General features: G+C 47.9%; 1 protein-coding gene across 5 annotated transcripts in view; it reads left to right on the forward strand.

The window, feature by feature from the left end:
- The window catches only part of PPP1R16B (protein phosphatase 1 regulatory subunit 16B), a 101,691-nt gene extending 89,052 nt beyond the window's left edge, over window positions 1-12,639 (forward strand). For 2 of the 5 annotated variants that reach the window (XM_007193121.3, XM_057530183.1), the window contains 5 exons: window positions 532-607; window positions 1,284-1,413; window positions 1,511-1,679; window positions 4,586-4,621; window positions 7,909-12,639. In XM_007193121.3, the coding sequence (XP_007193183.1) occupies window positions 532-607; window positions 1,284-1,413; window positions 1,511-1,679; window positions 4,586-4,621; window positions 7,909-8,418 (921 nt within the window). In that variant the 3' untranslated portion in view covers window positions 8,419-12,639. The remainder of the gene's footprint in view (window positions 1-531; window positions 608-1,283; window positions 1,414-1,510; window positions 1,680-4,585; window positions 4,622-7,908) is intronic. The other 3 variants (XM_007193122.3, XM_057530184.1, XM_007193125.3) reach the window with 2 other exon arrangements.
- The last annotated feature ends 1,586 nt before the right edge of the window (window positions 12,640-14,225 follow it).

Here is a 14,225-nt window from a genome sequence, read left to right on the forward strand (position 1 = left end):
CACCCACAGGGCTGTGAAGGAGGCCAGCACAGGGTCAACCTGCTGTCCTTTGGGCTGGAAGTTGGTTCAAAAGAACATAAGACCCACTTAGGGTGTTGGCTATGGCTAGTATGTGGGATATGAAAAGACCTAGGGAGTTTGCAAAAATGATTGATGAGTTGTGTCCTAACAAGACGACAATCCAATTTGCTAGAAAATTCCCCACATTTCTGCCTTGAATAGTTTCTCCATTTGTCTCCCAGATAGAAATCTCTGTGACTTTCACCATTCCTCTTTAAACACCTGACAGCTCTGGAGTTATAGCTGACTCCTTCTTCTGTCCCTTGGTATGGCCCAGACATGCTGGAGGAGGTGTCAAGCCAATTGCATTTGCTGGGATTCCTGGCTTTAGGGGGCAGAGCCTTCCCTGGGAGTCAACTTTGCCCCACCATTCTTTGGATCACATCCTAAGAAGCTTTGAACACTCTTTCCACCTCCTAGGTTTTCTGAGCCCTGGGCAGGGGGGAATCTGGGCTTCTTCCTGTGTTTCAGATGCAGATGGCAGAGCTATTGGTGTCCCATGGGGCCAGTCTCAGTGCTAGGACGTCCATGGATGAGATGCCAATAGGTAAGTTCAGGACAACACTTGGTGCATACATAAGCATTCATCGATTTTTTGATGAATAGAGGATAAATGGTTAAATATATGGTTGGATAGATGGTGGGTTGGTGTGTGGATGGATAGATGGATGAATGAATGAATTAATGGGTGGTAGATTGATGGATGGATGGATGGATGGATGGATAAGTGGATGAATGTATGTATGAATGAATAAGAGGATGGCTGGGTAGAGGATGAGTCTATGGATGGATGACTGGTTCAGTGAATAGGTAGATGGCTGAATTAAAGGATGAAGTGGATTGAGTGGGTAAGGATGTATGATTTCAGCATCTTTTCATAAGTTGTTGTTTGGGCTACATGGGGTACCTGCTTGTTTCTCTTGATACTTTTTGTGGAGAATTAATGACTCCTCTTGGAAGCTATCAGAGGTGTCTGAATCCTTCAGTCATAACTGGGAATTGGGACTGTACATGGGACGTGGGTTTCCTCTTCTTACACTCCTCTAAGGATTGAGTCGTAGCCCAGGAAATAAGGCTGGCACTGTTTTCTCCCCTCCTCCCATGTCCCAAAAGATGCTGGGAGTTTTCAGTGGGTTGGCGTGGCAGCTCCTCTGGTCTGGAGGGCCCTCAGGGGCCACAGCCCCCTGCACTATCCCCCACCATGGGCTCCTTTGCCCCTTCAGACCTGTGTGAAGAGGAAGAGTTCAAGGTACTGCTGTTGGAGCTGAAACACAAGCACGACGTGATCATGAAGTCGCAGTTGAGGCACAAGTCATCCTTGAGCAGGAGGACGTCCAGTGCGGGCAGCCGCGGGTGAGTCAGGGGCAGGGCAGCTGGGGCGCCCGAGGATGCTCCCACCCATGGCGCCTGGATGCAACCTCTCAGCATCCCCCCCCCCAACTCCCCTTAGGAAGGTGGTGCGTCGAGCCAGCCTGTCGGACAGAACCAACCTGTACAGGAAGGAGTATGAGGGAGAGGCCATACTATGGCAGCAGAGGAGCGCAGCCGAGGATCAGCGGACCTCCACCTACAATGGGGACATCAGGGAGACCAGGACAGACCAAGAGAATAAGGACCCGGTGAGTGCCTGCCTCCTGCCCGGCCCCCGTCTCGGTCGCTGCCATGGGAGGGGGACAGGGCCCCAGCCTGGTGTTGCTTCTTCATCTCAGAGCCTTCAGAGGGAGGTCAGCTGGCCAGTGCCCTTAAACCAGCTGGATCCTGTCTGATGTGGGCAGCTACCGTGGTTAATGGGGCAAGCGTAGGGTGTGTTCGTGTCGGAGCTGGGAGACTTGCACACGGTAGGGACTCATAATTGCCAGGGAGTGAGGGATCACCATGTGCCTGCTTGGACTCCAGCAGAAGAGAGATTTAGTTCTGGGCTTCCCAGAAGAGAGATTTAGTAAGGCAGTCACCCTGGGAGAGAGGGCACTACAACTTCTTCGGGGGGAAATATAACAAGATGTTGAGAATTGTGTTGAGACATCAGGTTGGAAGAAAATTTTTGAAAAATAGTAAGGGGCTGGCAGGACGTCGAGGAAGCCGGCTCCAGGAGGAGCCAATGGTCTGGGCATTAAACCACTTTCCTAAGAGGATGCTGTATTAGCTTCTGAGAACTGCTGTAACGAACTATTGCAAACTTGGTGGCTTGAAGCAACAGAAATGTATTCTCTCCCAGTTCTGGAGGCCAGAAGTCTAAAAATAAAGGTGTCAACAGGGTTGGCTCCTTCTGGGGTCTCAGAAGGGAAATCTGTTCCATGCCTCTCTCCTAGCTTTTGATGGCTCAGGCATTCCTTGGCTTTTTGCTAGCAGGCCTCCAGTCACTGCCTCTGTCTTCACATGGCCTCCCTTGTATATGTGTGTGTATCTCTGTTTTCTCTTAGAAAGATACCAGTCATTGGATTAGGGCCCACCCTCATCCAGTATGACCTCATCTTTTTTTTTTTCCCCTAACATCTTTATTGGAGTATAATTGCTTTACAATGTTGTGTTAGTTTCTGCTGTATAACAAAGTGAATCAGCTATACATATACATATGTCCCCATATCTCCTCCTTCTTGCGTCTCCCTCCCACCCTCCCTATCCCACCCCTCTAGGTCTCATCCAATGTGACCTCATCTTAATTTAACTGATTATACCTGCAAAGACTCTACTTCCAAATAAGGTTACACTCAGAGATGTGGGGTGGGTATGAGTTTTGGGGGGACACTATTCGACTCAGTACCGATACACTCAGGTCCATGCATGGCTGCAGCCTTGCTGCGAGGAGTGAGCAGGTTTGGGACCAGAGCAGAATTGCTGGGGACAAGAAGGAAGAGGCTGACCATACCAGTAGGGGTCTGCCTTTGTGGTTCTTCCATTACACGATGAGCGGCTGAAAACATTTCTAGCAAGTGTTGCTTTGGAGGGATGCAAAACATCTCAGTGGGACCCTGCTTCCCTGCGTGAACAGGGAGGTCACCTGAGGGCTTGTCTTGCCAGCTGGAGAGAAGGCACCTACTCAAGAGAATCCCCATCAAAGCACTAGCTGGGATGGAGCCGGCACACGTGGAGCTTTTGTCTTCCCTCTTCCCTAAGCTTGGGGGTTGGGAGAGAAAAGAGTTGTAGATCAAAATCGAATCACATTTCAAATGCCTCCCAGCTATGCTTTAATTATTTTTTCTTTGTGATTGATGTGTAACTTGTGTAAAGTACACAAATCTTAAATGAATTTTTCAATAAACTTACAAACGCATACCTTCTGATGAAAGTATAGAGCATTTTTGTCATCCCAGAAGGCTCCCATGTTCCCTTTTCCAAGGACTTCTCCCACCCCAAAGGTAGCCGCTATTTAACTTGGAGCACTAAAGATTAGTTTTGCATCTGCATCTGCATATGAATGGACCCAGGCAGTCTATGGTCCTTTGTGTTTGGTTTTTTTGTGTCTCCGAGATTCCTCCGCGTGGTGGCATTCAGCAGCAGTTCATTCTTTTTCATTGCTCCGTAAATTCTGTTATTTACATATTCTACAATTTATGTGCCCATTCGTCCGTTGGTGGACATTTGGGTTGTTTCCAGCTAGGGCTATTTTGAATAAAGCTGCTCCAAACATCCTTGTATGTGTCTTTTGGTGGACACAAGCACTGTTTTCTGTAGGGTATTTACCCAGGAATGCGCTATGAGTCACGGAGTAGGCTATATGTACCTTTCATAGATCCTGCCAAGCAGTTTTCCAAAGCAGTTGTACCTGTCTGCTCTCCCTTCAGCAGTGAATGCGCCTTTCTTGCCTACTGTTGGTATAGTCAGTTCTTTTCGTGTGAGCCATCCTGGTGGGGTTGCTGTGTAGCTCAAATTTTTAATTTGTTTTTCCCTGATGGTGGATGATGTTGAACCTTTTCTTGTGCTTATTGGCCAACTGGTTATCACTTTGTGCTTCATCTGTTCTTTAGCCCTTTTTTGATGGGTTGTTTATCTTTTCCTTATTGATTCATAGGAGAGACTGAGATTCTTAAAGAAACCCTCAGGGAAACAACCGCCCCTCCTTCTCCACACCTGCTTCTTTCCTTGTGTTTATTTAGATCTCACAGGCCCCAGGATTCTCTCAGAATTGCTCATTGATGTAGAGTTTCATAAACCATTAGCCCTGTAGGGAATAGGGTTGGGGGATATGGATGCTGGAGACCAGCCTGAGTTAAGCCTGAGTTTGTTGTTGTTGTTAATTTCTGGGGATTCCTCATCAAGGCTCCGGTTTGTTTGGGGTTGAGTGAAGGCAATTAGATGGGCCACTTGGCCTCAGGGGCTGGGGTTTCAGACGGGGGAGGAGAAGAGAGGGTACAGAAATGGCATAGCCAGAAGCAGGCAGTCCTCTCCCAGGTGCTCAGAAGTCCTGTCCCAGGGAAACTGTCAGGGTCCAGGGTCCCTGTCCCAGCCCCAGAGGGAACAAGGAGATCACAGGATACAGCTACAAAGCTCAAAGCTCCTTCCTTTTTTGTTCCTACTACCTTTCAAGGTCTTAGGTGCTGTCAAGGACGTGATAGTCTATAAGGTAGGGATTCTCAAAGTGTGGTCCCTGGACCAGCAGTGTCAGTGTCACCTGGGAACTTGTTAGAAATGCACATTCTCAGGCCCCACCCCAGATGTACCAAATCATAATCCCTGGGGCTGGGGCCCAGCACTCTGTGTTTTAACCAGCCCTCCAGAGGATTATGATGCATGCATGAATTTGAGAACCACTGATCTAAGGGTGTATTTTCTTAGCCTGACTCCCAAGTCAGGTTTCTGCCAAGGCTCTGTGCTGTTAACCCCCAGGGCTGGATTGGGTACATAGTTTTGGCAGAGCTGATTCACTGATAGAAGGCACAGCAGTGATAAGACAACCCCGTCTCTTCAACCAGTGGTTCACAATCTTAACTGTACAAGAAAATCACCTTGGGGTGGTGTTTTGTTTTTGTTTTTAAAAAACTTGATGTCCAGGCTGCAGTCCCAACTGATTAAATCAGAATCTCCAGGCTTGGGACTCAGGCATTGTATTAATTAATTAATTTATTTATTAATTTATTTATTTATCTTTGGCTGCATTGGGTCTTCATTGTTGCGCGCAGGCTTTCTCTAGTTGCGGCGAGCGGGGGCTACTCTTGGCTGCAGTGCGCGGGCTTCTCATTGCGGTGGCTTCTCTTGTTGTGGAGCATGGGCGTGCGGGCTTCAGTAATTGTGGCACGCGGGCTCAGTAGTTGTGGCTCACGGGCTCTAGGGCACAGGCTCAGTAGTTGTGGTGCATGGGCTTAGTTGCTCCGCGGCATGTGGGATCTTCCTGAACCAGAGATTGAACGCTTGTCCCCTGCATTGGCAGGCGGATTCTTAACCACTGCGCCACCAGGGAAGTCCCTATTTATCCATTTAATGAATGGACTTTATGTATTTATTTATTTGTTGAGTAGTTTTAGATTTACAGAAAAATAAGTGGGGGGGACTTCCTTGGTGGTCCAATGGTTAAGACTCCACGCTTCCACTGCAGGGGTATGGGTTTGATTCCTGGTCGGGTAACTAAGATCCCACACGCTGCGATGCAGCCAAAAAAAAAATAAGAAAAATAAGTGGGAAGTACAGACAGTTCCAATATACCCCCGTTATCATGCCCCCCTGTTTCCACTATTATTAACCTCTTGCTTTAGTGTAGTATACACGTTATCATTGATGAGCCAGTATTGATACATTATATTAACTAAAGTCCATAGTTTCCATTAGGGTTCACTTTTCTGGTTGTATGTTCTATGGATTTTAACAAATATATAATGTCATGTGTCCATTATTAAAGTGTCATACAGAATATTTTCATTGCCCTAAAAATCCCTGATGCTCCCTATTCATCCCTTCCCAACCCCAGGCAATCACTGATCTTTTTACCGTCTCCAAAGTTTTGCCTTTTCCAAAATCATACAGTATGTTGATTGAATCACACAGTATGTTGCTTTTCAGATCGGCATTGTATAAGTGTTTAAAATCTCCCAGATGATTCCAATATGCACTCAAGGCTGAGAACGAGTGTCTTCCATCCCTGCTACTCAAATTGTTCGCAGGAACTTGTTAGAAATGCTGAAATTTGGGTCCCAACCCAGACCTAGTGAATCAGAATATACATTTTAACAAAAGTCCCAGGTGACTCATATGCACATGAAAGTATGAGAAGCACTGATATAGACCATCAAGAATCTGCATCCCCCCATCCCGTATGTCATCAGTTTGCCTGCATAGTTCAGAAGAAGCCACTGAATAAACAGAAGAAACACACACATAAATGGAAACTTTCTATGGGAAGCGTCCCTCTCCTTACCATATTTTAATCTAATTATATAGTTCTTGGAGATCTTTCCAAGAAATCAGATTCTTGGAATCACAAGTCAGCACATAGAGACTTCCTTCATTTTTTCCTACCAGCTCCAGAACAGTCTAATACAAGTACTTGCCATAATTTCCCACCTGCCTAATGATGGTTTCCATGCTCCCCTGAGGGAATCTATCTGTGAAACAAAGTCCTAGAAATGGGCTTGCTTGTGCAAAGTATATATTTTTCTTAAAACAAAAAAAATTTTTTTTTTTGGTGGATGGTGTGATGTTGTCCTCCAAAGAAGTTGTGGCAGTTGACACTCCTGTGTACTTTGCACACCCTTGCAAGCACTGAATAATAACAAACTTTAAAAATATTTGTCAGGAATTCTCTGGCAGTCCAGTGGTTAGGACTCTGCGCTTTCACTGCCAAAGGCCCGGGTTTGATCCCTGGTCAGGGAACTGAGATTCCACAAGCCACTCAGTGCATTTCCCCGCCAACCAAAAAAAAAAAATTTGTTGGGACTTCCATGATGGTCCATTGGTTAAGAATCCACCTTCCAATGCAGGGGACAGAGGTTCGATCCCTGGTCAGGATCTGGGCAACTAAGCCAGCGCACCACAACTACTGAGCCCGTGTACCGCAACTAAGACCCAACGCAGCCAAAAATAAATAATAAATAAATAAATAAATAAATATTTTTTAAAAATTTGTCAATGTGCTGGGTAAAAATGATATTTTGTTGTTTAAATTTTTATGTCATTAACTATTTGTGAGATTGAATATTTTTCCTATATTTATATGCTATATAGATCTACATTTTGCTGTGATCTGCATATTAATGTCCTTTGCCTGTGTTTTCTGTTGGGTAGTTGGGCTTTTTCAGATGGACTTTTAAGAGCTCTTTATACATTTGGAAATTAGTCCCTTTTCTGTCTTATAGGTTGTAAATATATTTCTAGTTTTTCATGTGTCTTTTGACTTTGTGATTTTTGCTATGCTTTATATTTTTGTCACTGTCAGATGAATCTACCTTTTAGTCATAGTTTCTAGGCTGCAGCTACTTTTAAAGCTCTTATTACCCAGGGATTTCTGGGTATAAAAGATCTCTGGGTAAGAGCCTCTTCCATTTGTAGTGGAGATATACCAGGGGATAAGAGGAAGGATTACAAGTGACCAAAAACCCAACTAAAATCGACTTACACAAAAAAGGGATGCATTGGCTTATGTAACTGGGAACCCACCTCTGAACCAATTCCTGTAGTGAGTTTATTGATTGGCCAGGCCTGGGGTCATGGTCTTTCGCTGGGAGCAAAGATGGGTGTTGGTCAACTCTATCAAAACCCATAGATTAGTGAGTTCCCCAAAGGAAAATAGAGGTCTTATTACCCAGTTAGGGAAAACGGATGAGGACAGGCCCAAACAATCATGCTTTCAGCAGAGGCACAAGTGGGGTATGGGTTCAGATCTTCCAGCCAGCTGGTAACGTTGTCCTTCTCACCCTCAAGAACCCCAGGCTGGAGAAGCCCGTGCTGCTCTCCGAGTTTCCTACCAAGATCCCACGAAGTGAAATGGACGTGCCTGTTGAGAACGGTCTCCGGGCTCCGGTCAGCACCTACCAGTATGCGCTGTCCAACGGGGATGTCTGGAAAGTGCATGAGGTGCCGGACTACAACATGGCCTATGGCAACCCTGGCATGGCTGATGCCACCCCGCCCTGGAGTGGCTACAAGGAACAGAGCCCCCAGACGCTTCTGGAGCTGAAGCGGCAGCGGGCTGCAGCCAAGCTGCTCAGCCACCCCTTCCTGAGCACCCATCTGGGTAGCGGCATGGCCAGGACGGGTGAGGGCAGCAGCGAAGGCAAGGCCCCCTTGATCGGAGGCAGAACTTCCCCGTACAGCAGCAATGGGACCTCGGTGTATTACACAGTCACCAGTGGAGACCCCCCACTCTTGAAGTTCAAGGCCCCCATGGAGGAGATGGAGGAGAAGGTCCACGGCTGCTGCCGCATCTCCTAGACCCTGAGGGATGGAGGAGAGGGATGATTTGGGGAGAGGGTCCCTGGAATCCAGGCCAGCCCAGCAGCCCTGGCTGGGGAGGCTTCAGAGGGCTGCTGGGGGGAGGTGGGCTCTGCTTTCCAGAGGAAGGCTAACCTCACCTCTCAGCCAGCTGCCCATAGCACCACCACTTCCCACCGTTCTGCTTCTTGCCGCATTGTCTGCCATCAAAAAACAAGGCCCCTAGTGGCTTCCTGACTCATCCTGCTGTCAGATTTCGGGAGGGCGGGCTGGGATTCCAGTTCTGTTGTTGGTAAAGGCTTCTCTGGACCAGTACTCACATGTGACATATCAATACACACACACACGCACACACAATCAACATGTGTAGGGATGACACAGCTGGGCTCATGGGAAGCAGGTGGGACTGAGAATTTGTGGGCTCTTCCCAAGAGGATTGAAGTTAAGACTCAGGAGTTTTGTCGCCACTGCCAACATGGCTTTAGCAGGGGAGGAGGCCTGCTAAGCTGATACCTGTCATCCTGCCCAGAGCCCTACCAGGGTTTGGTATCGTCATCCACATCCGGCAGGAGCAGGAGGTCCTCTCTGCGTCCAGAGGGAGCTATGTACCCACATGGCGTGGATGAGATGGGCGTAGGCCTGCTCCCCACAGCCTTGCTTGTGCCAAATGCCAGCTGTGTGAGTGCCCAAGGGCCGAGATGGAAAACCCGGCTATTCCAATCCTGGAATAATCCAAATCATATTTTGCTCTTGGATGGAAGCATCAAAAAAATGGAGGGGAGAGAGAACAAAGGTAGCGTTTCCAAAAGTGCATTTGATAAAAGAATTCTTTTAGGCTACAAAGCTCCAGGTTGGGAAGGGGGTCCACTGAATTAGCTTTCTTTCCTGAACAGTATCAAGATCACTAGGTTTTACTGACTGGTGTTGGACAAATGAAGCTAAGCGAGAAACTTCAGTTGGAAGGGCTTTTCCAGGGAGAGAGGCGAGTTCATGTTGTTAATTTCTGCAGACGTCTCTGGTAACCATGACAGAGCCCAGTGCCCTGGCCAACCTTTGTGAATATTAGGCTGATTTCAGTCCAGCCTGTCTCAGCCGGCCCTCCTCGGACTAAGCCATCAGAGTGAGCAGTGGGGGGGCTGCTGGGGCCCCTGCCTCTCCCAGAGTGAATGCTCAGCACTCCCAGCCCAGCTTTGCTTTTTCTGGAATGCTTGGTGAGACGGGTTTGCCAGTTGGCCCTTGTGAGTTCCTGTCTGGCTCGGGGGCTCCCATCCTGCTCCTGCCAGAGTGGTGACAGCCCAAGGCTGAAAATCCAAGGTGCACATGGTCCAACACCCTGCACTGCATTCAGGAGAGCGGTGCTGGGGCTGGAGTTGGGTCTTGCCCCAGCTCTACTATTTCATAGCCCCAATCTTTCTGATGCTGGGGAGGGACAGGCTGCCTGCCATCTCTCCACTGCATTCTCTCATGAGCCCCTTTGAAACTGTTGCCCATGAGTTGGGCGCTGTCCACGGGCTCAGCCAAAACCTCCTGGTATAACTACTTAACTGCAGGTTGGTTTCCTGCTCTGTGCACCCTTTACTTGTCTCAAACTACCTCTTTAGAGCTCTGAAGGGGCCCCTGAGGTCCAGATTCTGGAATTTGGGGGACAAATCTGGGTTTCCTTTAACCCTTTTCTTTCTGAGCTTATGAGAAATTCTCACCAAGAGACTCTGGGCCAGAGGCTGGAGCTGGAGGAGCCCCCTTGTGCCACAGTCCTAGTAATGAGGTCGCCTGTCTGTCCCAGTCCTCCACTGTGGCCGCCACGGCTCCCATAGCCCAGAGGCAGAGCTGGATCCCAAGGGCCTTGCTGATGCTTTACCAGGAGCAGGGCAGCTGAGTCAGAGGACAGTGCTCCTGGATGCAGGGAGAGTAACAGCACCAGGCCACTCCCACCCCAGCTCCAGGACAGATCCAGGCCAGGGTGGAAAGGCAGGTCGTGTGCGTGACGCCTGCCACATCCCTGGGGTCTGGGGCTGACTCTCCATCATCTCATCCTATGGCTGGAGCAGGGCAGGGATGATGCAAAACACACATACCTTTTAGGCTTTAAAATAGTGTTCAGATCAGACTGACACTGAAATTCCTCGAGCCGACTTGAGCTGTGAGCTGGGAGGTGCTGAGGGAAGACACATGCTCCTAGGAGAGAGCTGTGTTAAGTTTTCAGATCTGTTTGCTCAGGGGCCAGAGACTGAAGGTATTTATTGCCCGCTCTGAGCCCTTCTGGCTATTCCCTCCTTCCTCCTTTGCTTCCTGCCTCCTGGGCCATTCCTCTCCCACCCAGAAGGCTGGGAATCCCAGCTGGTCCCCTAACAGGAGCCAACTGCAGACTCTTGGGCTTTAGCTCATGTTTTCAGTCAGGGATAAACCATTCCCTTCAAGTACCCAGGGGAACTTTCCCTGTGGGTCTCCTCGGTGTCGAGGGACAAGCTGGGGCCAAGGTCGTTCATTTATTCACTCATGTAGTTTATTGAGTAGCTGTGACTCACCAGGCACTATATTAGGTTCCGGGGATGAAGGAGGAATGAGGGAGTGAGGAGATCGCTCTTTGCATTTCCATCCTTTGAGGACCATGAGCACCAGCAGCCCCATTCAATTCACCTGAGACAGAAAGGCTGCGTCCTAGTCCAGCAACCCTTTGCTTTTCTGCTTCTAGAATCCCTAGAGTATGAATTCCTTTAGCTGGGAAGCTGCTGACATCGCCACCCCGGGATAACATTTGCCACTAAATGGAGATGCTGGATCTTGGGTTCCAGGCAGATACCATCCCAAGTCCACCTGGGACTTTCAAGGATAATTGCCTTTAGGCCAGCATCTTTCAGCCACTGTATAATACCAGTTTGAAGTCAGTGTCTAGAAGAACAAGGAGTCTGGAATTTGTTGCCAAACGCATCTCAGGTTCTTAAGCTCATCATCTCTTCCTCATTTTTGCTCATTTATTACCTAGTCCTCCTGCCCCACCAATGGATATTGGGAGGAAAAGGAGCTTCTCCTTTAATATCGAAAACTTTCCTCAGGAGTCTGCCTCTATTCCTGGCAGGTGTGGATCAAGGAGCAGGGAGAAAGCTGGCAAGGTCGACCAGATGCCCAGCTCCTGCTTAGACCCAGGTCTGGTGGCAGTTCCTGGCAGATTAAAGGAGGCTACTTCTAAAGTCTGTGCCACATGTCTCCCTGTGAGCTCCGGCCCTTGCTCCCACCTTATGCCCCAAACAACTGAAAATTGGTGGCTATCACCAGAGAGTGAGTTTCTGGCCTGAGAGTAGCTCCAGGAAGTTGAGTGCACCCTAAGCCCAGGTCTTCTGAAGACTTCAGGATGTAATTCTCCATCAAATATGCAGCATTGGTGAAACTGCTCTGTACTGTTTGATCAATTTCAATAGGCTTAGAAAAGTTAACAAAGCTGTGTCCCCTGTCCTACCCACCAGTTTGCTGGCCTTGTAATAACATGAGACCATTTTGGTTGTTGGTGTCAGATATCTTTTGATCTTGAGTTCTCCCTCCCACTTGCTTTCCCAGAGCAGAATACTGGTACACTTTCCAGAAGGGCGCTCCTTACAGGATGCCCAGAAGGACTGTATTTAACTCTTGCTATTGTGGCCTGGGGACAGCCTCCCCTCCCCCAGGGCACATAAGAGCAAAGAGTCATGTGGTCAGTGGGTGACTCCGCAGAAGTGACTGCCTCTGCTAGAAGCTTTCCTTGACAGTCTCTTGTTAGCAGGTTGGCCGGAGGGCCTGCTTCCCATGGGCATTGCAAGTGCCACAGTGCGGGGCCTGGCTTTGTGCACCCAGGAAAAGTCTGCAGACCCACAGCCCTCCGCAATAATTCACCAGACCAGAAGCCACTGATGTACAGAGAACATTTAAGAAAAATGTATTTTATGTGAAAAAAAAAAGTTAAAACTCTGTATACTGTATCAGCAGCTTTGTGTAAAAATGGCAATCAAGAGAGTCTAATATATTTAAAACTTTTTTTAAAAAAAATCCTTGTGGATCTTTGATATTGCATTGAAGTAACTTCCAGGTAGCACCACGCCATGCGGCAGTGGTGAGCCCCGTGTTCAAGACTGTGGCTCGACCACATCCCAGAGGGGCGCACCCCTGGAGTTGCTTCCAGCTGCCAAGGCCTGTGACAGAATTCGCTGTTAAGAGTTTTTAATTAAGATTATTAAATTCCTTTTAATAACACCTGTTTAGTGTGGCTGTGGTCATTGCTATGAGCTTGCTTGAACCCTAATGATTTGAATTCATAAAACGGTAGTGCCCGGGATAAAGGGCAGGGTAGGGTTCCAGGTCCCTGATCCCACCACAGAGGCCTCTCCCAGTTGGCCCCTGAATCAGAGGGAGCTCTGAGGGCTCAGATACAGAGAGGTATCTTTCTAGACTGCAAGAAGGTGAAACCTGGTGAAGTCAAGAAAAGAAGGGTGGTTGAAAATGAGCTTCACTCTGTCAAATGCTTCTTTTGAAATTAACATGGAGCCCTATAATAGCTCATATAACATTTTTCCCCACACTTTCAAATGGTTGTCTGATGACACATTTATATGTAACAGGGCTGCCCTTCTCTTCTGTTCTCTTCTTGGAGTGCACTGACCTGTCCTATCCTCTTCTCCCCACTCCACCCCAGTCCTTCTCCTCAGTTTATAGTGGGGAAGTAAAATACTACATACTACTTCACATTATTACAACAATTCAGCACCTGAGACCGTGGTTGTTCTCACTTCTGACCTTAAGCAATAGAGAGATTGACAAACTCTATGGTTGCACAGCCCCAGACAGTGGTCATTGTTTTCATCATATACAGAAGTTTGTTGGTGTCTTGGAAGAGGATGAAAAAGGATGCCGTCTTGGACCCTTCTGGATGCTGGCTGCCAGAGCAGGGACACACAGAAATCTCCACACTTGGGCTTGAAAAATTTCATAAACAGGCTGGGTATGGGGAGAGAGGGGAAGAACAGAAGTATCTTTGTAGCAGCGGACGTTCATCCATTTAAAAAAGTATATTGAGGACTTCCCTGGTGGTGCAGTGCTTAAGAATCCGCCTGCCAATGCAGGGGACACAGGTTCGAGCCCTGGTCCGGGAAGATCCCACACGCCACGGAGCAACTAAGCCCGTGCGCCACAACTACTGAGCCTGTGCTCTAGAGCCCGCGAGCCACAACTACGGAGCCCACATGCCACAACTACTGAAGCCCGTGTGCCTACAGCCTGTGCTCTGCAACAAGAGAAGCCACTGCAATGAGAAGCCCGCGCATCGCAACAAAGAGTAGCCCCTACTCACCGCAACTAGAGAAAGCCCACGCGCAGCAACGAAGACCCAACGCAGCCAAAAATAAAATAAATAAAATAAATAAATTTATTTTAAAAAAGTATATTGATACATGATAATGGTAACGTCCCACATTTACGAAGCACTTTACAGTTGTATATATGTCTTCTCATTTACACAAAGAAAATGAGGCCTGAAAATTGGCTATTAGATTTAACACCGTGGAGCTCATGACAATATTTTTATTTTTTTAAGATTTTTTTTTTGATGTGGACCATTTTTAAAGTCTTTATTGAACTTGTTATAATACTGCTTCTGTTTTTTATGTTTTGGTTTTTTGGCCACGAGGCATGTGGGTTCCTAGCTCCCCGACCAGGGATCAAACCTGCAACCCCTGCATTGGAAGGCAAAGTCTTAACCACTGGACTGCCAGGGAGGTCCCTCACGATGATCTTGACAAGAGGTTTTGGTTGGCCAGTGTAGGAATCAGCCTGATTGGACAGGA

This window comes from Balaenoptera acutorostrata, chromosome 15 (assembly GCF_949987535.1).
Source record: "Balaenoptera acutorostrata chromosome 15, mBalAcu1.1, whole genome shotgun sequence".
NCBI lineage: Eukaryota > Metazoa > Chordata > Mammalia > Artiodactyla > Balaenopteridae > Balaenoptera > Balaenoptera acutorostrata.